Genomic DNA, 18978 nt, shown 5'->3' on the forward strand with positions numbered 1-18978 from the left:
AAAAGTTGAATGATTTAATATAATAATTTGACTAGAATTAATTTAAAAATCAAGACTAAAAAAAATTAAATTAAGTTTTAATCAAGTAGACCAAATTATAAATTAATCCACTAGATTAACCATATCAAACAAAATTATTTTTATTTTGTTAATTTTTTAAAACTCAATTTTAATCCCAAGTTAGATTAACATGCTATTATATTTCAATAATCAACAAAGCTAGATCGTGTTTAATAACATAGCATCCAAATGCCCTGTACTCCAAATTATGACGTCATAAATTATGGATCTTAGAAGCTAACATATTAAACAATCACTCCCCCCTCTCGATTTGGACTTGCTTGAAATATTCCATATTTCAAAGACATAGTCATCGTGCGTGCGTGTGCGTGCGCCCCACACACACACACACACACGATGACTATATATATATATATATATATATATATATATATTAAAAAAACAGTTATTCCATATATTATCACATTTAATAATGCCAAAATGATAATCTTTCCTCGAATAGCTATCTTAATTAATGAACCTTCCAAAATCTTCAAAATTGCCTGCCTTCTTTCAAAAATAAAAGGACTTATTTGATCCAAAACTAACCTATGTATTTAATTGCATCTCATTAAGATTTCAATTGCATGAATTAATTCTTGAAATGCATTACTTAAAATTGCAATTAACATTCCTCTTAAGCTAATTAAGCTACTTTTAGAAATAGAATAAAGAAAAAGAGATTGAATTTACAAAGAAGCTCAAAAATAAAAATTTTCATAAATATATGAATTTGATCTATTCTTATATTATAACCGATTTATTATATAGTTACTAAACTTAGCTTAATTTAATGAAATTATTTAAAAAAATCATAACATAGAGTTTAATATAGGTTGAGTTTAAAATTAAATCAGAAAAAATATTTATTTAATTAAACCTAATTATTTTAACAAGTTGAATTATGATTCGATGCAGTTAAATCAATATAAATTTAACTAAATCAACATTAAAAATTTAAAAATGGTAATTTTTTATAAAAAAATAATTTATCCTAGATTGATGGGGAACTCTTGGTTTAATAATTTTTTTTTTGCTTTATAATAAAATAACTTATCATGATATGAAAAATTTGCTGAAAGATATCTGATAATAAAATCAAAAGTAAAATATTTTCTTTTCTTACAAAAAAAATAAAACCTCAAAGCCTGTCCAAATTCCTCAATAAAGAAGAAATTAGCACACCATTTGTGCCTCTCGTTATAGGAACACGTCTCTTCTATGCTCTCTGCTTTATTCCTCCCACTCCTCTTCTTTCTGCGCCACCACAGTAGCCCTTTTTAACTCTCTCTCCCTCTATCTCGCTCTGAGCTCAGTATAGTATAAGAACTTGCTTCTTATAACTAATTTCATTCCTTTCATCCCCACATGATCAAGAAGTTATCTTCCTCATTTGTCTGACTTTTTTCTGTGAAAAAAAATACTGGGTTTGTAAGTTTTTGTTGAATCATTTGGCTGGAGGATTAAACCTTTGAAGAAAAAGTACTTATAAAGATTGAGTTCGGATTGTGGCCTGAATTTTTTTTGGCAGGTACTTTTGTGATACAGTGATAGCGTATATACAAGTTGTATAGTGTATTTCAGACAAATCTTCCACTTTTTTGGAGAAGATTTGCTGTTTCATTAAAGGTATGACACTGGTAACGTTTTTTTTTGTTCTGTTTGGTTGCTGAGAAAATTCCAGGAAAAGAAAATGAAGAAACAATTCTAGAAGACTCAGATGTTCATTTCTTATTGTTGTTATGATATTTTTTTTCTTTTTTTTCTTTTTGATGATAATGTTTGAATTTTCTGTTTAGCTTTTTTTTTTAATTTATTTTCTTTTGTGTATGAGAAAGTGCAATTTTTAGTTTACTTTTTTTCTTTTTTTCAGCTGTTTGTGAGAGCTGAAGTGCATAAAGCTAGGATTTTTGGATCTGGGTTTTGTTCTTTTTGAACAATTTTTGGTGGATATGCTTTGTGTTTGCTTATGGAGAGTTGAATGGATATTGAAAAAGTTTAGACTTTTTATTAAACGAATTATTTTATTTTAATCATATTTAGTCCATGATGCTTTCTTTATTCTTTTTACCTTTATTTTATAATCATGTTTAGACCTGTTATTCTTTATTCTATTATTTTCTTTTCTACTTAGATGACCAAATGCTTTTCGATTCTTTCTTGTTTATACTGAATATAGAAAAGTAAAAAGATTTTGCATGTTTTGTGTCTTTAATCTATGTGGAAGTTTATGGGACCTTACAGTTATTATGTTCTTGATTATTGATGAAGATTTCTGAGAATAGATTGTAATAAAAAACGAGAAAACTTCTCAACTACAAGCAAAGAATTTCTGATTTTACATCTCAAGAAACTTTGTGAATGGTCTACAAGTCCTTAGGAAGGATTTCTGCAACGATTCTTTTCCTTTTCGCTAATACCTTAAACTTAAGGTTTGTATGTTGTTTAGTTTGGCATTCCTTGTGAAGTAATCTTGACCTATTGTTAGATGTATGACAATATCCTGAAACAACACTTGGCCGGTTTATAAATTTGGATATATTTGGATTAGTTTCATACACAACCATCATAGAATTAATATTTATTGTAAATGCTGAATAAACCCCCCGCCCCCCTTTTTTTTTCTTTTTTTGGTTCTGATGAACCCTTTCTACGTTTCATTTAAATTGTTTTTGGTGTTCACCTGCAATATACACTTACCTTGTTTGTTTCTTTATTTTCTTGCAGATCTTCTAGCAAGACTTTATTTTCACTCAGCAGAAACCATAAATAACTTATGGCTTCACCAGATGTCGATTCTCCTTGGCTCTGTGCTGCTAATGAATCTTTTGGTGGATGTTTCAATATGCAAATAGAGGAGATCAAATCAGCCAATGTTTTAAATGTGCTGGAAGCTCCCTCATCTTCTATGTCTGATACCTGTAATATCCCCAAGCCACCACCTTATCCTAATAAAACATCTAAAGCAGCCAACAATTGTAAAAGGATTTTAGAGACTTGCTCTGTGCCACGGGAAATTAAAGATACATGGGACAGGCTATTCAAGGAAGCATATGGTGTAGATGTCTACATTATCACTGATAGCAAATCATATATTCCAGCTCATTGCAATGTTCTGGTAAGTTAATTAGACTTCCCGAACATATCTGCTTGCTTGGAAGTATCATTGTTTGCATCAAAGATAACTGCTTGAGCCAAGGAATTTTGTTTGTTTCTCTAAATATAAAAGATAAAATGGGTGATTGCTTTCAAAAGGTTTCTTTCTTTAAATCTGATGCATCCATTGGGGTGTTTCAATATTGGTGCCTCCCGAATATAAAATGATGTGCCGTTGCAAGTTTTCTTTTCTAAATTGAGACGAAGAAAGGGCAGTACAAATAACAACATTCATAATCTTTTTCATGAATAAAGACCTGAAGTTGAATTATTATCATTAAAAAATTTAGGGCCAATGGGGTGGCTGAAAGTTTACAGCTGTAACTTTTCCTTTTTCAGAGTATTTCATCACCTGTGCTAGGGAATATCCTGCAGCGTTCGAAAGTTAAAGATGGTATTAGATACATCAAAATTCTTGGTGTACCTTGTGAAGCCGTCTACATGTTCATCCGGTTTTTGTACTCATCCTGGTATATTTGAGTATCCTTTACCGTGTATTCATCATCATTAATTTTCTTTGGTACTGTATCACAGGTGCAATAGAAAATGTTGTGTATTCTTTTTAAATGCTTCTTGTTACTTTTTGTTTGGAGCGGATGACTATGAAAATGTTTCCCTTTCAGTTTTCTGTATAATTGTTTCATTATTCCAAGGTGGTCAGATTTAACTAAAGATATTCATTCTTGACATCCTAGTGCAGCTATGAAGAGGATGAGATGAAGAAGTTCGTTCTCCATCTGATGGTTTTATCACACTCATACTCAATCCCATCACTGAAAAGAGTTTGTATAGACTTTCTGGAGCAGGATTATCTGACCAAGGAAAATGTGATAGACGTGCTTCAGTTAGCAAGGTGCTGCAATGCACCACGACTCTCCTTCATTTGTGTTCGTATGGTTGTTAAGGACTTGAAAACTATATCATCAACTGAAGGTTGGAAAGTTATGAAGCGTGCTAACCCTGCCCTTGAACAAGAGCTTGTAGAATCTGTTGTTGAAGCAGATTCGGTAAGTCAGTTCCTGATCTTTGTTGCAAACAATGAATAGAATGTGCAGCTAGTCATTTAAAGGCTGTTGAGAATTACATGCAATCAGAGTTATTTTCACATGTTTAGACTTTAGATGACAGGCTATAAAGCAAGCACATGCAAGGTTCTTGTTTCTTTTATTTTTATACTCCCACGTCAAGGTGAGGAAGTAGCAACTAGTGAATCTTCATATGCATAATTTAAGCATTAAAATTGGAATCCTGTAAATTTAGCTTTTTGGGAAACATTAACACTAACCACTGGTACATGATGGATGGCCCTTTGAGAACAAGTTGTCTAAGACACAAAAATTGCTTCTCAGTGGAATGCCTTCTGGTGCCAATCAGGAAAAGGTTCTTCATCCTAGTCTGTAGTGATGGTTTAGTTGAGTTTCATGTTTCTCAGTGGAATATCTACTTGGTTATGGTTGAATCTAGTAACATGTTTCCTCAGTGGAATGACTACTTGGTTATCTTGACTAAGGTCTCCCACTCTTGTATTTTTTAAGCCTTAAATCCTATTATGCGTGAGAATCCTGTTATTCTAGATGGTCAAATGAATGTTTGTAAACCAATTGCCTTTTGATTTGGAAAGGAAGCTTTCCAAATGATACTTGCTATCATGGATTTACTGTAGCAATTGGTTGGTCTTGCTGTTACTGTTGACTTCTGGACCCTTATTTCTTCAATTTCTTTTCCTCAAGTCAATATTCATATCCAGAGTTATGATTTTTAGAATATGATTCAATGTTACATTATCTGGTACAAGCTGTAGTCTTTTCCTTGGTTCAATTTCACATAATGGGATCTGAGATTCACTTCTTTTCAGAGAAAACAAGAGAGGTTGAGGAAAATAGAAGAGAGAAAAGTGTACTTGCAACTGTATGAAGCAATGGAGGCTCTCCTTCACATATGCAGGGACGGGTGTAGGACAATTGGACCTAGTGACAAAGTGCTTAAAGGAAGCCAAGTTCCCTGCAACTTTCCTGCTTGCAAAGGACTTGAGTCCTTGGTTCGTCATTTCTCTAATTGTAAGACTCGGGTTCCCAGGGGCTGTGTTCACTGCAAACGCATGTGGCAGCTTCTTGAACTGCATTCTCGCATGTGCAACGACCCAGATTACTGCAAGGTCCCGCTTTGTAGGTGAGAATGGAACTTCCATGTATTATCTTGCCTCTATGCCTATATTTTCAGGGTTTCAAAATCCATTTAAGTGAATATGAAACTTGAACAAAAGGGAAAATTAGAAACTAAAAGAGGACAAATAAAGAGTTCAAAAACCATTTATACTTGCCACAATGCTATCTCATTTATTATGGAATTTGAGTGGCCAAATATGTCCTCCAATGTGTTATTACACAAGAAATTGTTTCAAGGCATGGAAATATATGAGATTGAGCTGGATTAGTCCGAGTTTCTGCATTGTAGTTGTGAAACAGTACCATGGACTAGGAGTTGAATCAATCCCATCAGTCTCATTTGTTCTGTGTTTTTAGTTTTATCAATATACTGAAGGTTAGATTATATATCCTTCTTGCTTGATTTAAGCCACAGCCTTGAGCTGATATGTTCTTTTAGACTTTTGTCAGTAATTAAGGTAAACAAGTTTAAAGCATATGATGCAGTATCATAATGATGTGCTCTTTGCTTGTTGATAGGCATTTCAAGGAGAAAATGCAGCAGCAAACGAAGAAAGACGAAGCTAAGTGGAAACTGCTGGTCAGCAAAGTAATAGCAGCAAAGAACGCATTGGGGCCGTTCTCAGCTCGCCCTGTAGATTTATTCTGACCCCATTACTTCTATCAAACCTTGTATCCTCATCACAATATGCCATTCAACAAACCCATGCCATTGTTTAAAGTTTTAGAATTGCAATGGAGGCTTTGTAAAAGTTTTATTTCAGCTCGTGTATCTTTCAAAAAATTATTTCAGTCCCTATATTTAGTTTTTATTTACAAAGTGGTCCCCTTTTTTTATTTGTATATCCATCATGCTTTGCATCCCCTGAGCGGGTTTTTTTACCAATAGAAAGAATGTTATGGTCTATGATGTAACGCAAGCCCATAAATTTAGTTTAAACTAATGCTACGTTTAGCAACAAGAAAGTAATCTTCCATCATCACTAAACGATTTTTAGGATATTTCAAATCAACTTAGTTTTTGGTTAGGAAGCATCATCACCACAAAAAAGACAGCAGCAGCATATCTAGTTAATGGTTTTAGTTTAGAACAGAGATTTAGGTTGGAGATGGATAATTTGTAGTCTGAATAATTTGTTTACAGACAACAAAAATTTCAACGGTTTAATTATGAGTATGTTTGGAAATGTGGTTTAACCCGTGTTTTTAAAAAATTTAAATTTTAGATTATTTTGATGTGCTGATATCAAAAATAATTTTTTAAAAATAAAAAAAATATCATCAGCATACATTTTAACACGAAAAATTATTTAAAAAGCACCCGTAATTACATTGCTAAACAAGCTCTATCTTGGTGCATCTATGTGTGTTCAGCAAAAAAAAAAACAAGTAATGGTACGCGTAAACTGGACCGAACACCCCATGTAAATCAAAAAAAAAAAAAAAGTCATGCTTGTTTTTGCTTAACTTGTGGTTGCAACACAGAAATTGTGGGTTCCATAAATTGAAAAACATGGTTCATGACTAACCAAACAATTTTAATTTGTGGTTTCAACTGAGTGTGAAAGTTACCATGTAAATACTCTATTTGGTCAAAATTGTGTTTTGCTCTAATCCAATCACTTTATAATTTTGTAGGAGTGTTAATGAAAATTAGCGTGAAACTTAGGTAATTTAGTGAGATGTAGTTAAAATTGAGTTTTACTCTAATCCAATCACTTTATGATTTTGTAGGGGTCTCATCACAAATTTTCTTGTTAAACTTTGATTATAAAAAACTATAATTTATATATATTTTTTAATTTTATCTTTTTAAATTATAATCTTAAAAATTATTATATTACCAAACATACTTTTATATTTCTATCAAAAAGCGATAAGGTATATTGAGAACGTAGTTATCAAATCTAATTTTAGATTTAATTTGAAAATAAATTCAAGTAATCATGTTTTTTAAAAGGATATTATTATAGTTGTTTTTTTAAAAAATTAATTTGGTAGAATTTAAACAGTGTAGTGTTTAGTTAGGTAAATTAATTCATTTAGATTATTTTCAAAACCTGAAAAAAATTAAAGCTCAATTAAGTTCAAATTAAAAATGAATTAAGATTAAGGTTATGTTTGTTTTACATAAAGTAGTTTTCTAAAAATTACTTTACAAACTTTTATGTTTATTTGTTATTAAAAAAACTAGTCAACAGAAAATATTTTTCAGGCAAAGAAAAATTTAGTTTGGTTTTCAGGAAAGTGTTTTCTTTTTATTTTGGACGAAAAATACTTTCAAGAAATTATAAAAAATTTAGAAATATCATATTATTTATTGATTATATCAAATTTGATCTTCAAACTTTTAATTGTTATATATTTTGTTTTGAATTTTTTGTTTTCAATTATATCCCTTAGAATTTGATTTAATTTATTTTTATATTAACTTTGGTTCTTGTTTTTATAATTGTTATTTATTTTTCTCTTATTATTTTTTAATTAAAATTTTTTATCTATCAAATTTAGTCCTCATTCTTTTGATTGTTACTTATTTTATTTGAAATAATTTATGATATTATAATTATAATTTTTTTAATTTCATCATCTTTCAATTTTTTTTATCTATTAGATTTGATCTTCATTATTTTAATTATTATTTATTTTATTTGAGATAATTTATGCAATTAAATTTTTTTTAATTTTATTTTCATCAAACTTTTTAATTTGTAAAATTTATTTCTCATTATTTTAATAACTTAAAAAAAATATTAAAAATATTTTTCAATTTATTTTTTATAATATTATCAGATATTAAAAAATAATTTATTTTAAAAAAATATAGTTTTTTTTTTAATATTTACCAGCCAAAAAAAAAACGAACGGCATTATAATTGAATAGATTATTTGCCGAGTAAATTTATCGAACAGGATTAATAATTGATACTAATACAAGGACAAAGGGTTGTCCACGGACTGCTCTTAAGAGATTCCAGCTGAATATTTAGAAATATTCTCCAAGAAATTCCCCTGGTGAATCATCTGGTCAAACTCCCAGCACTCAGATAATCCAGTCAGCTGCTGAGTACAAGCAGCCATCTATATGGTTCCTTAATTCACTCCAAATTAAGAATCCAAAACCTTCTGCTCAATCTTGAATCATGAGACCACTGAGAAAATCACTCCTTGAACCTAACCCTAAATCATCATCACTCCACAAAGCCCTTTCTTCACAGTTCACTTACTGTCTTGATCGGCCTCCAGCACCAAAACCCCACTTCAATGAGACCACCAATACCCACTTTCCATTTTCAAGAAACCAACAAAAACATCACTCCAACAATGGACAAACCAATACCCTCTTGTTCAATTCACCACACAAACTAAAACCCACTTCAAGTACTTTGTTGTCTAGCCAAACGAGGTTGTTTTCATGTTCAAGTTCCTTTTTTTCGCTTTCAAGATCTCATTTTGGCAAAGAACCCGTCTTTAAAGTTATATTTCATGATCCAATCTCTAGTAAATTCATTCAAAGAAGGGCCTTTTCAAGTGAAAATCCAAACCCGGAAAATGCTGTGTCAGGGGAGAACTCACAGCCGATTGATGCAGGGTCTTCTTTGAGAAAACCAATTAGTTTGTGGCCTGGAATGTACCATTCTCCTGTGTCTAATGCCTTATGGGAAGCAAGATCAAGGATTTTTGAGGAGCCCAATGATTCTGGGACTTCCGAGACTGAATTGGTTGCGAAAAGTCCATCAAAGAGCAGGACTAGCATTTGTTATAAGTTTTCTTCTGATTTTATACTTAGAGAGCAGTATAGGAATCCATGGAATAAGATTAGAATGGGGAAGTTGGTTGAAGATCTTGATGCTCTTGCTGGAACCATTTCCTATAAGGTACATAGGATTTTGATTTTGTGTTTGCTTAAAGTTTGATAGGTAATGTTTGAGATAGGTTTGAACCATTCCCAGTAGCTGATATGATCTAGAGTTTCATTTCTTTTTGCCTATTGAGTTTATATTTGGTTTTCTGTTTTGACCAATATTTCACTTGTGGACCAGCATTGCTGCAATGATGATGGCTCAACTAGGCCTTTGCTATTGGTCACTGCTTCTGTTGATAGGATAGTTTTGAAAAAACCAATCCTTGTTGATGCTGATTTGACTATAGTTGGTGCTGTTACATGGGTTGGGAGGTCATCCATGGAGATTCAGATGGAAGTGATTCAGCCCACTGAAGGTACTCTAGTAATAAATGGTGTTTCTTTTGTTCTTTCCTCTACAATCTCGGCTGTGATTTGATTGTAGATTACTAGATCTCATGTATAATTTATTGTGTGCATGTCCCTGCTCTTCATACTTCACTTCATTTCGATACGAGTGTTTATCAGCAGAGAAGATGGAACTAGAAATGAGTTACAATCCTAGCATGAAAGGTATATTTTGTGGAGGAACTTGTGGGAGCTGAATGTACCCATTCTGCTGATGAAAGCTTTGCAGCGGGAAATAACTGGTGTTCTTTCATATTGCTTTTTGAGGTCCATGCATTAAGGTCCAAATTATAGGCTATCAATGCAATGTTCTGCTGGCAAAGAGAGTTTACTGCAAGTCGAATCAGCTTAAAAGTGGTCGTAGGTTTTGCTTGTTAATATTGAATTCATATAGTCCAAAGTACTTGTCCACACTTTCAAAAGCAGTTCTTCTGCAGAATTTTTTACTGAGTTGATTCTTTCCCCTTTTTTTCCTAACCCTGTGTTGCAAAGGTTGATTTTTGTTTGGGGAACTTTATGTGAAGGGACCCTAGATTTTCTTGTTTGTTGGCTTTGAAAAATATCCTCTTTATTGAAGCCTTTTTCCTTTCCCATGCACTTTTAGGATGGAAAAGCAGCTTGCCCTTTTTATTTTAGATTATGGCATTTTTCATTTCTGTAAAACAAGTGTGCTCTTCCCAGTACTTCTATGTAAGCATTAAATATGTTGCTTTGCGCCTAATAATATTCTCAGAAAAATCTCATCCTTGCCAGTAAGCACAAATCAACGTCTAGTTAATTTGCATTTAATCTCATACGAACATTGTTGGCCTTCCAATAATAGCATCTTTTAGTGATGTACTGCTATCACAGGCTGCTTTTCAAGTTCAATCCACTTGATGTTTTCTTACTCGTATCTTTTTCAAAAAGTTCTGAGTACAATTCTTGGAAGTGATTTTTAATGGGAACTTGTTTATCAGGGGCCACCAATCCATCAGATGCTTTTGCTCTTGTAGCAAATTTCACATTTGTCGCTCGTGATGCAAAGACAGGAAAATCAGCTCTTGTTAACCAGATCTCACCTGAAACTGATAAAGAGAAATTGCTTTGGGAAGAAGCAGACGAAAGAAACAAGATGAGGAAAAAGAAGAAAGCGGAAAAGAAAAGGGATTCTGAGAATGAGGATATGGAAAGGCTCAATGCATTGTTGTCTGAAGGGAGGGTTTTCATTGACATGCCAGCATTGGCAGACAGAGATAGCATTCTTATACAAGATACTCGTCATGAGAACACCTTTATTTGTCAGCCACAGCAAAGGAACATTCATGGTCGTATTTTTGGAGGGTTTTTGATGCGCAAGGCATTTGAACTGGCCTTCTCGAATGCTTATGCATTTGCTGGTGCAGCACCACTCTTTGTTGAAGTTGATCATGTTGATTTCTTCAGACCTGTAAGTACCAACCCCTCTGCTTAGTTATATCTTTCACACAATGTGGAACAACTATTTACAACCACCTTTTGGAACAGATTTAGAACTCAATTTCCTGGATCTTTGGAGGGCATTTCACTTTCTTTGATTTCTTACAGCTATCTTTGGGACATGGCATTGTAGGAGAACATTATCAGCGTTTGCGGTGTTTATAAGTGCTGATGAAGTTAGATTTAGGAGCTCCTAAAATAGGAAGATATTTCAACAAAAAAAACTGCTTCAGTATACCTCTTTCAGCTTTTCATGTCCATGAAGATTGAATAGTTGGACAAGCAATTCTGTGAACTTTATATTTTAAGCTTATGGGATTCCATAATTCCTTTCGCTGATGCAGGTGGATGTTGGAAATTTCCTTCGCTTGAAGTCTTGCATTTTGTACACAGAAGTCGAGAACCCAGCTGAACCTCTGATTAACGTGGAAGTTGTTGCTCATGTTACAAGGCCTGAGCTAAGGTCTAGCGAGGTGAGTATCTGAATTCCTCACGTTTCTTTGTTATAGTTCCGCAGTTCGCTCCTCCCCACAGTGTGACCAAAAATAAAAGAAACTTGAGAGTGTTTTGCTATTTGTTGTAAAAAAACATTTTGCTGTTAGATAAAAAGGGAACACTCAATTTTGGTGTTAACAAATGGAAGTCAGCAATGATGAAAGAACTTGTATGGGTGCAAGAGGAACCCTCGCTAAATGTTTTTTTAGTGGTGTAAACCTATCGAAAACAGTCATTTACTGCTCACAATCGCAAACATATAACTGAATGGATGGTTTAGTACATAATATGTAATTCCAACTCCTTTTCATTTTCTATTCTGAGCTAAAATGGCTAGAATACATATTAATTTATCATTTTTTTCCTTGTATGCCACATGATTTGAACAGGTATCAAACAAATTCTGCTTTACATTCACTGTCCTTCATGAGGCCATTAAAGATGGATTGAGGATTCGGAATGTTGTTCCAGCTACGGAAGAAGAAGCACGTCGAGTTCTTGAACGCATGGATTCTGAAAACTCCCAGATTGCAAAATCGTGAAATAAATCTCTGTTGTCTGGAAAAGAAGCAGAGGGGGTGAAAATGGCGGCAGTCTTCCTCTTTTTTTGGTAGGCTTGGATAGCTTGAGCGTAAATAAGCAATGATGTTTGGATTCATTAGCATCTTAATAAACCACATGTACTAAGCAATGATGTTTGGATTCATTAGCATCTTAATAAACCACATGTACAATTTCTTTGTACAGATAATAAACCACACAAGGTTGGACTTCACCATCTGAACATAAATTCTTAAGGGTCCTGGCTACGCACTCAGGCAATTTGATGCTGTCTGAACATGCATTGCGAATGATGCTTTGTTACTTAACCCTATTGGAAGTAATCTTCATCCCATACCTGACTTAAACGTCTCCTCGACTCAAAAAACAAAATTTAGCCTTGACAAGATGTGAAAAATTTGACCATGCTTTCAGCTTCTAATTTACATGATAGATCCGACTATTCTGACTTCACTACATTATTACCTGACATAATCCCTTCGGTATGTTACATACAAAGTAGACAAATCCAAAATCTTGTAAAGCATATGTTTAGATACAAAACATGTGGCCAACCTAAAAAAGGGTAATGGCTAGATGCAGAAACTCAATTCAAACAGCCTGCTGCCAGCACCACCAATTTCAGGTAAGCATCCCCGTTAGATTCCACAGAATCACCAGGAGTTAAACTTATCAAGATGATGGAGTTTCATCGTCAGAAGAACCATCGTGAAGCCTTCCAACAAGTCCTGGAAAAACTGGTGCAAGTGTTGGATTTAAAGGCATGGGACGGACTGAACTGTATATGGTTCTTTCATTGATCTTTCCAACCTCTTTGCATACATGATCGAGAATGGAAATAAAATCCCTCACCACCATAAAAATCCAGAATGGGCGAGCTTCTACCTTAGCCGAGTTCCCATGGAAATACTCAGTTATTTCCTTCACCAGAGAGAGAGCAGCCTTTTCCTGTGCTTGAAGCCTTACAATTTCTTCCTCTGCCTTCTTCATGAACCCATTCATCGACTCTGAGAACTTCCAGTTACTCTCCTTCAACACAATTTCTTCATTTAGTTTCAGAACTTCTGTAATTTTTGTCATTCCAGCGGCAAGTTTTGCAACTTCACTGCAAAGCACATCTGAATCCATTGCAGCGGATTTCTTTACATTGGTAAGCTCTCCACTCAAACCTGAAACCACTTGCAAACCAAGCTTCCTAAACTGAACTTCATCTTGGAATGCTGATTGTTGAGTTTTCTGAGCTGTTTGATCCTGGTTTGTACCACAAAGCCGAGAACCTTCCGACCTGATGATTTCCTGAACAACAAAATGCAAGAGTGTGGTTTTCCCATCAGTGCCTTTAATATCAACAAGCTTCAGGAGTGTGTCAAGCTTGAAGGCTTGGGCATCGCCGCGATTGGTGCCAACATTCATGCGGTTCCCAGTCTTGAGCACTGCTTCTAGAAGTTTCAAGAACATTCTGCTGTTCTTCAATTCCTCACAAGCTGCCTGTAGAAAAAGAAAAATGAGAAGCAGCTGGAAGATTGCTGCAACAGGAAATGATGAACGGAAAAAATGTGCTCTAGCATTTTTGGCAGATCTAGTGATGGAGCCCTTTTGATCACCACAATACATGATTAGAAGTGAATAAAAAATTTATTTTGACATGTACAAGGGTAAGAAGGTTTATAACAACCATGAAACAGAACAGTGTACCTGCTTTTCAATATCAGCTATATTACCTTGTGTTAATATAAATCAAAGAACATAAAAATTTACAAGCCGAATGAAGATTTACCTCCAGTGTTTCAAAAGACCTTCGCAGGTACTCAATTTCTGAATCAAAACTCGCAATATAAAGCATTGCATCAACCCTCTTGAATGCAAAAGGAACATCAAGCACTTCCTTGAGAAATTTCTCAGCAGGGCCTAGCTTGAACGGTGATTCATCCTTGAAGTCTTTTAGTTTGCATTCTTCTTCTTTAGTCGGAGCCATCTTTGATAGACTTTCAAGAAGTTCTGTTCCCAGAGTATCTGAATTGCCTGTTCATAGCAGAGAATGGTTCAGTAACCGCATAGCTCTCTCTCATCAATAATGTACACGCGGGCGCACTCCATATTGTTCTTAGTGTTCTTCGGAAAGCAAAGGGAGGCATTAACATGCAGCTTTTTTACCTATCTTCAACAAAGATTAGCTTTTTGGCCTAAGATGGGAAATGCTGTGATGGGAAAAGATAAGATATCTCTATGAATAGAGGCAGTACATTTGCACTACGAAACACCAAGTCATAAAAAGAGACTATTCTTTCTCAACTTTTGATAATCCATATAGCACTGTAGGGACCAAATAGAATTATAATTAACCATCCAATAAAACAATGTTCATTAGCTAAAAGCATTCAACATTTAAATTGCATTGTGGCAGGCATAAGCTTTGTCTAAAACGCGTCCCTTAACTACCTTGATTTAAGAATCTTTCATAAAGAAGCACCACCGCTACCAAAGGCTTGTCACTGTTTTCTGGTCAAAGAGAAGTGATACATCACCACGTTCGATCCCAAAAAAAAAAAACCCTTAATATGTGGCAACCTCAAGCCTAGAGATTTTGAAATTTTAACACAGGTAGGAATTTGCAGCCAAAGATAAGAAAACTGTAGGAACCAAACATGGTTAAAGATAGTGAAGCAGGTATTTTAAACTTAGATCGACTCCAATAATGCAGGCAGCTATTACATTACCAATTTCCATGCATTTTTGTGGACAATCCTTAAGAATTGAAAGCAAGATTGTCTACGTCAGATTTTACCTTCCAAAAGGGCTTCACAGACTTCTTCAATGGTCACATTAAGAGCCCTCAACAATATTGCAATATTCTGGGACTTCTTTGGATCAAGTACTGTATTCTCCTGGTTCAGCAATGGAAGCGATAGCCGCCTTCCATTGTGATCCTTCACGTTAAAATTTGAATTATTCACCATAAAAAGTGTCTCAATCATTTCCTCATTCAACCTGCAACAGAAACCACATTCTACAAACTTACAAAACCATTCAACTTAACCAAACAAATAAGAAAGTAACTCCTTGCAAAATCAAGAAACTTCAAAAATAAACAAAAAGCTGAAAACGTTTTTAAGTATCTCACTGAAAAGAGCTAGATTTTATCTGATCCCACACCATAGCCCGATCCGAGCTTGCTCTAACTTTATCCCAATGTAAAGGCTTCAACTTTGGTTTCATACTCTCCTCATTCCTCTCAACACTACCTTTGCTTTGCATTTGCTCATTGGCAAAAACTGGCATTGCATGATTTTGAACTAAAACAGACCTTGTAGGCGTAACGAGAACGGGAGGCCCTGAACTCCCCAAATTCATTTCCCGAGTCACTCTAACCCCCATTGGCATCTCCCAAAACCGTGGTGGTGGAGGTGGTGGAGGCGGTGGTGGCAGTTTTACTGGCACAAATTGTTTACTAGCACTCTCTATCCTCACTGGAACCTGCTCATTCTGTCCCGAAAAATCCAGATTTCGCTCCAAAGAACTCTGCATCTCCCCTGAATCTCTACCTGATGATGATGAAGAAATGGGTGGCGAGGATCGCTTAATGGACTGAACCGGAGCAGGAAAACTAATAATAGTTTCAGGAGACTTAGATTCTCCGCTTCTAAGGCTAGAATTCGATACTGGAGACACACTGCTGGACACAGATTTTGATGGAGAACAAAAGTTTGATTCTGGATATGAAGCAGTCCTTGAATTAAAACTTCTAGACCCAAAAACCTCTCCTTGAATCTCTCTTCTAGAACTTGAATCAACACGAACTGGACTCTCATGACTAGTCTCTTTCCTTCCAGAAGACCCTCTTGGTGAAAAGAACTCTTCTTCCTCGTCAGTATCTCTATCAACTTCATCTTCTTCTTTACTAGAACTAACAAGAACTTCACCACTTCTATAAGTTGGTGTGTAATTATGTCTAGGCAATGGAGGCAACGGTCTCAGCTCAGGAGACCCAAGTTTTTGATACTGTGAAGAAGATGACGAGGAAACACCAATCTTAAGACCAGTATTGTTGGATGAAGTTAGCTTGTCTGGATCATCAATGCCAGCTCGAGAGTTCACTAATGTGCCCAAGTAAAGGAACTCTGAGCTTGTGCTTACAACACCAGGACGGTGTGGGAGCTTCGGAGGTTTAGGAGAACCATCTGAAGGGATAGTGTTCTGAGGATAAAGGCGGAGATTTTCTGATCTTGAACCCTTTTGAGGGCTAAAAGGCTGGGTTTTTCTGCGAGAATAGATGAAGAAGGCTGAAAATAAGGCTAAGAGGGCAGCGAAAAGGAGGGAGAGGGAGATGGAAATTGCAATAATGAGGTTGTGGTGAGGAGAGGAGGATTGGTGGGGGAGAAGGAGGGAGGAGATGTTAGCAGGGAAAGTTGATAGGGTGGGATTGGAAGGAGGAGGTGGTGGAGGTGAAGGGAGGGTAGGGAAGAAGGGCTTTTGTGGGTTACTGTGGTTGCTGTTGTTGTTGTTGCTGGGGGTGGCGGTGAAAGGATATTTGGGTTGGGGTTGAGGAGACGAGGAGGGAGGCTGTGTTGGTGTAATGGAGGGGGTTAATGGGATAAAGGGTTGGTGGAGGAGGTGTCGGTGGTGAGTGGTGGAGGTTGTGGTAGTGAAGTGAAGATGGAGGAGGAGGTGGAGGAGGATAATATTTATTGTAACACTAGCACTAGTAGTAGTGGCCATCAATGTATGTTTTTGAAGGTAATTAAACATAAAGTAACATACGATGTTATGTCTCTCTCTCTCTCTCTAAAACCAGAGATGTAGCAAGATTAAGAAAGAAACGAAGTTAATGTGGTGGGGGTCGTGGGCCAATGAGAGAGGGAGAGGGAAGGCTTGAAATTGTAGAGAGAACAAGAAACAAAGCATTAACCTTGAGGTATTGTTGTGGGAGACAGTGAAGAAAGTTCAGTTCTTGGATTGGAATTCCCCACACAGAAGAGCAGGCAGGCAGGCAGGTAGAAAGATTGAAGAAGACTGAGAGCACAGTGCTTCTTGATAGACAGAAACAGCTTGTGGCTCAAGAAGCTAGATAGGCGGGCAAGTTCTTGAACTTGAGATTGGAATACTGTTGCAGAAACGAGACGCCCACACAGTTCAGAAAACGTGAGGTCCAAGAAGAGAATGTCCTAACTCACTGTGTGGGAGAATCAAGGAGAGGAAGAGCGCGAGAGAGGGTACTTCTACTACATGGTGGGGGACGGAGGGAGCAGTAGGAGGAAATTGGAATGGTAGTTTGGAACTTCAAGACAAAACAGCAGCACAAACCCCATTATAGCCTTTTCATTTTCACTTTTTTTTTTTGTTTTTGCATCTCTAGATCGAGAAGAAGATGACAGTAGCAAGGTGGGAATCCAGGTGGAGTTGAGGAGGAGATACCCCTAGAGGTTAAAATGACTGCCACTTTGATATTTTGTAAATTATGTATCATTATTGTAGGGATTTTGTTTGCAAGCTTCGTATTTTGGTCATGTGGATGTAAGATCTCTGACAGAACTATCATCTCATCAGTAGAATTATTTTCTTAAGAAAATTAACATAGTTTAAAAAATTAATGAACTAATAAGTTTGATATATATCCCAATTAAAAAACATTAAAAATTAAAATACTATTTAAAATATTATATTTGTGTGTCAAGTTATTTTATTTGTGTTTTTTTTATCAATATTACTTTTTGAAATAGTATTAATAAGTGAAGATACCCATATGTCAAAGAGTATATTTGGAAGTGTAGTAAATATTGTTTTTTATTTTTTTCACTTGAAAATGTATCAAAATATTTTTTAAATTTATTAAAATTTATTTTTTAACATCAAAATTTTTTAAAAATATTTAAAAATTAATTTAAAGCTAAAAATATATTTAAAAAGTATAATTGGACCACAATACTAAACATAACCAAAGTATTTGTTTTTATAGTTTATCCTGGTTTTGAAATCATTTTCTAAATTATTTTTTACATAATAAAATATCAAATTAATATTCTTTAAGAGTTTTTTAGTGTATTTTTAATTAAAAATAGCATGCATCATATAATCAAACACGCACAAGCAAGTGAAAAATAGTTTTTTAAAAAAACTTATCACAATAAATTAAAAAAATATATCAGAATAAATTAAAAAAATATATCAGAATAACACCCTTTTAAAAAATTAATAAAATAATATATTTTTATTTTATCATATTTTTAAAAGATGGTATCTATTAAATGTTATTTTTTACAAGTATAATAAAAAAAATAATATTTACACTTTCTTTTAGAAAAAAAAGCTAACTCTACTCACAATAAGTTTCTCCCTAAATAAATAAAAAAGAAGAAGAAGCTGGAATATCATTTTCGAACCATTAATATGAAACGTGGCCAAATTTTATTAGGTAAATCAGATCAAACAAGTGAGATACAGATGATGTGACCTGTTCATGATCATGCAAAACCTGACAAGCTCCATTATGCGGCTCAACCCCTCTTATTTCCTGCACACACGACGACGTTTAGACAATAACGTATAGGCGTACCGATTGCCGTACAGTGAAAGTGAATGCGTTTAAAAGTGGAGTAACAGTTTTTTTAAGGTGTTTTTTATTTAAAATATATTAAAATAATATTTTTTTATTTTTAATATTAAAATAATTTGAAAATATAAAAAATATTAATTTAAAAAAATAAAAATATTTAAATTTTTTTAAAAGACATTTCAAAAATACAGTGCCCTAAGAAGGAAGGGAATCATGAGAAAGCAGAGCTCTCTTTCACACTCTTTGTGGGGGAAAAGGTTTTGCTTTCGGCCTTGATTCTT

The 18978-nt window shown here is 34.5% G+C and overlaps 3 protein-coding genes across 7 annotated transcripts; 2 read left to right on the forward strand and 1 right to left on the reverse strand.

Moving 5' to 3' along the window:
• Positions 1 to 1244: 1244 nt before the first annotated feature.
• LOC133670592 (BTB/POZ and TAZ domain-containing protein 3-like) lies at positions 1245 to 6201 on the forward strand. 3 transcript variants are annotated; one of them, XM_062091116.1, is made up of 7 exons: positions 1245 to 1491; positions 1592 to 1689; positions 2788 to 3178; positions 3556 to 3686; positions 3917 to 4223; positions 5072 to 5385; positions 5901 to 6201. In XM_062091116.1, the coding sequence occupies exons 3-7, from the start codon at positions 2837 to 2839 to the stop codon at positions 6028 to 6030; spliced, it is 1224 nt and encodes a 407-aa protein (XP_061947100.1). In that variant the 5' UTR covers positions 1245 to 1491; positions 1592 to 1689; positions 2788 to 2836; the 3' UTR covers positions 6031 to 6201. The 3 variants fall into 3 exon arrangements, with proteins under 3 accessions (XP_061947100.1, XP_061947099.1, XP_061947101.1); XM_062091115.1 differs by having other exon boundaries at positions 1245 to 1689; XM_062091117.1 differs by lacking the exon at positions 1592 to 1689 and having other exon boundaries at positions 1245 to 1591.
• A 2132-nt stretch (positions 6202 to 8333) lies between these two features.
• Positions 8334 to 12361, forward strand: LOC133670590 (acyl-coenzyme A thioesterase 2, chloroplastic-like). 2 transcript variants are annotated; one of them, XM_062091113.1, is made up of 6 exons: positions 8334 to 9259; positions 9425 to 9602; positions 9754 to 9798; positions 10593 to 11062; positions 11436 to 11564; positions 11976 to 12361. In XM_062091113.1, the coding sequence occupies exons 1-6, from the start codon at positions 8525 to 8527 to the stop codon at positions 12126 to 12128; spliced, it is 1710 nt and encodes a 569-aa protein (XP_061947097.1). In that variant the 5' UTR covers positions 8334 to 8524; the 3' UTR covers positions 12129 to 12361. The 2 variants fall into 2 exon arrangements, with proteins under 2 accessions (XP_061947097.1, XP_061947098.1); XM_062091114.1 differs by lacking the exon at positions 9754 to 9798 and having other exon boundaries at positions 8336 to 9259.
• A 174-nt stretch (positions 12362 to 12535) lies between these two features.
• On the reverse strand, positions 12536 to 17480 carry LOC133670589 (formin-like protein 2). 2 transcript variants are annotated; one of them, XM_062091111.1, is made up of 5 exons: positions 15269 to 17480; positions 14933 to 15135; positions 14587 to 14646; positions 13925 to 14169; positions 12536 to 13635 (listed from the first exon to the last, which is right to left on the reverse strand). In XM_062091111.1, exons 1-5 carry the CDS (start codon positions 16891 to 16893, stop codon positions 12820 to 12822), a joined length of 2949 nt encoding a protein of 982 aa, XP_061947095.1. In that variant the 5' UTR covers positions 16894 to 17480; the 3' UTR covers positions 12536 to 12819. The 2 variants fall into 2 exon arrangements, with proteins under 2 accessions (XP_061947095.1, XP_061947096.1); XM_062091112.1 differs by lacking the exon at positions 14587 to 14646 and having other exon boundaries at positions 15269 to 17477.
• Between the last annotated feature and the right edge of the window lie 1498 nt (positions 17481 to 18978).

The sequence above is a fragment of the Populus nigra genome, chromosome 13 (genome assembly GCF_951802175.1).
Source record: "Populus nigra chromosome 13, ddPopNigr1.1, whole genome shotgun sequence".
Classification (NCBI taxonomy): domain Eukaryota; kingdom Viridiplantae; phylum Streptophyta; class Magnoliopsida; order Malpighiales; family Salicaceae; genus Populus; species Populus nigra.

Bases quoted from the DNA above. Each gene is read 5' to 3' on its own strand.
- LOC133670592 (XM_062091115.1), top strand. From the start codon at position 2,837: ATGGCTTCACCAGATGTCGATTCTCCTTGGCTCTGTGCTGCTAATGAA. The intron at 3,179-3,555 runs GTAAGTTAATTA...TTCCTTTTTCAG, and splicing joins CAGCTCATTGCAATGTTCTG to AGTATTTCATCACCTGTGCT. The intron at 4,224-5,071 runs GTAAGTCAGTTC...ACTTCTTTTCAG, and splicing joins CTGTTGTTGAAGCAGATTCG to AGAAAACAAGAGAGGTTGAG.
- LOC133670590 (XM_062091113.1), top strand. From the start codon at position 8,525: ATGAGACCACTGAGAAAATCACTCCTTGAACCTAACCCTAAATCATCA. The intron at 9,799-10,592 runs GTATATTTTGTG...CTTGTTTATCAG, and splicing joins TTACAATCCTAGCATGAAAG to GGGCCACCAATCCATCAGAT. The intron at 11,063-11,435 runs GTAAGTACCAAC...TCGCTGATGCAG, and splicing joins ATGTTGATTTCTTCAGACCT to GTGGATGTTGGAAATTTCCT.
- LOC133670589 (XM_062091111.1), bottom strand. From the start codon at position 16,893: ATGTTTAATTACCTTCAAAAACATACATTGATGGCCACTACTACTAGT. The intron at 14,647-14,932 runs GTAAAATCTGAC...CTCTTTGACCAG, and splicing joins CTGTGAAGCCCTTTTGGAAG to AAAACAGTGACAAGCCTTTG. The intron at 13,636-13,924 runs GTAAATCTTCAT...CTTTTTCTACAG, and splicing joins GGTCTTTTGAAACACTGGAG to GCAGCTTGTGAGGAATTGAA.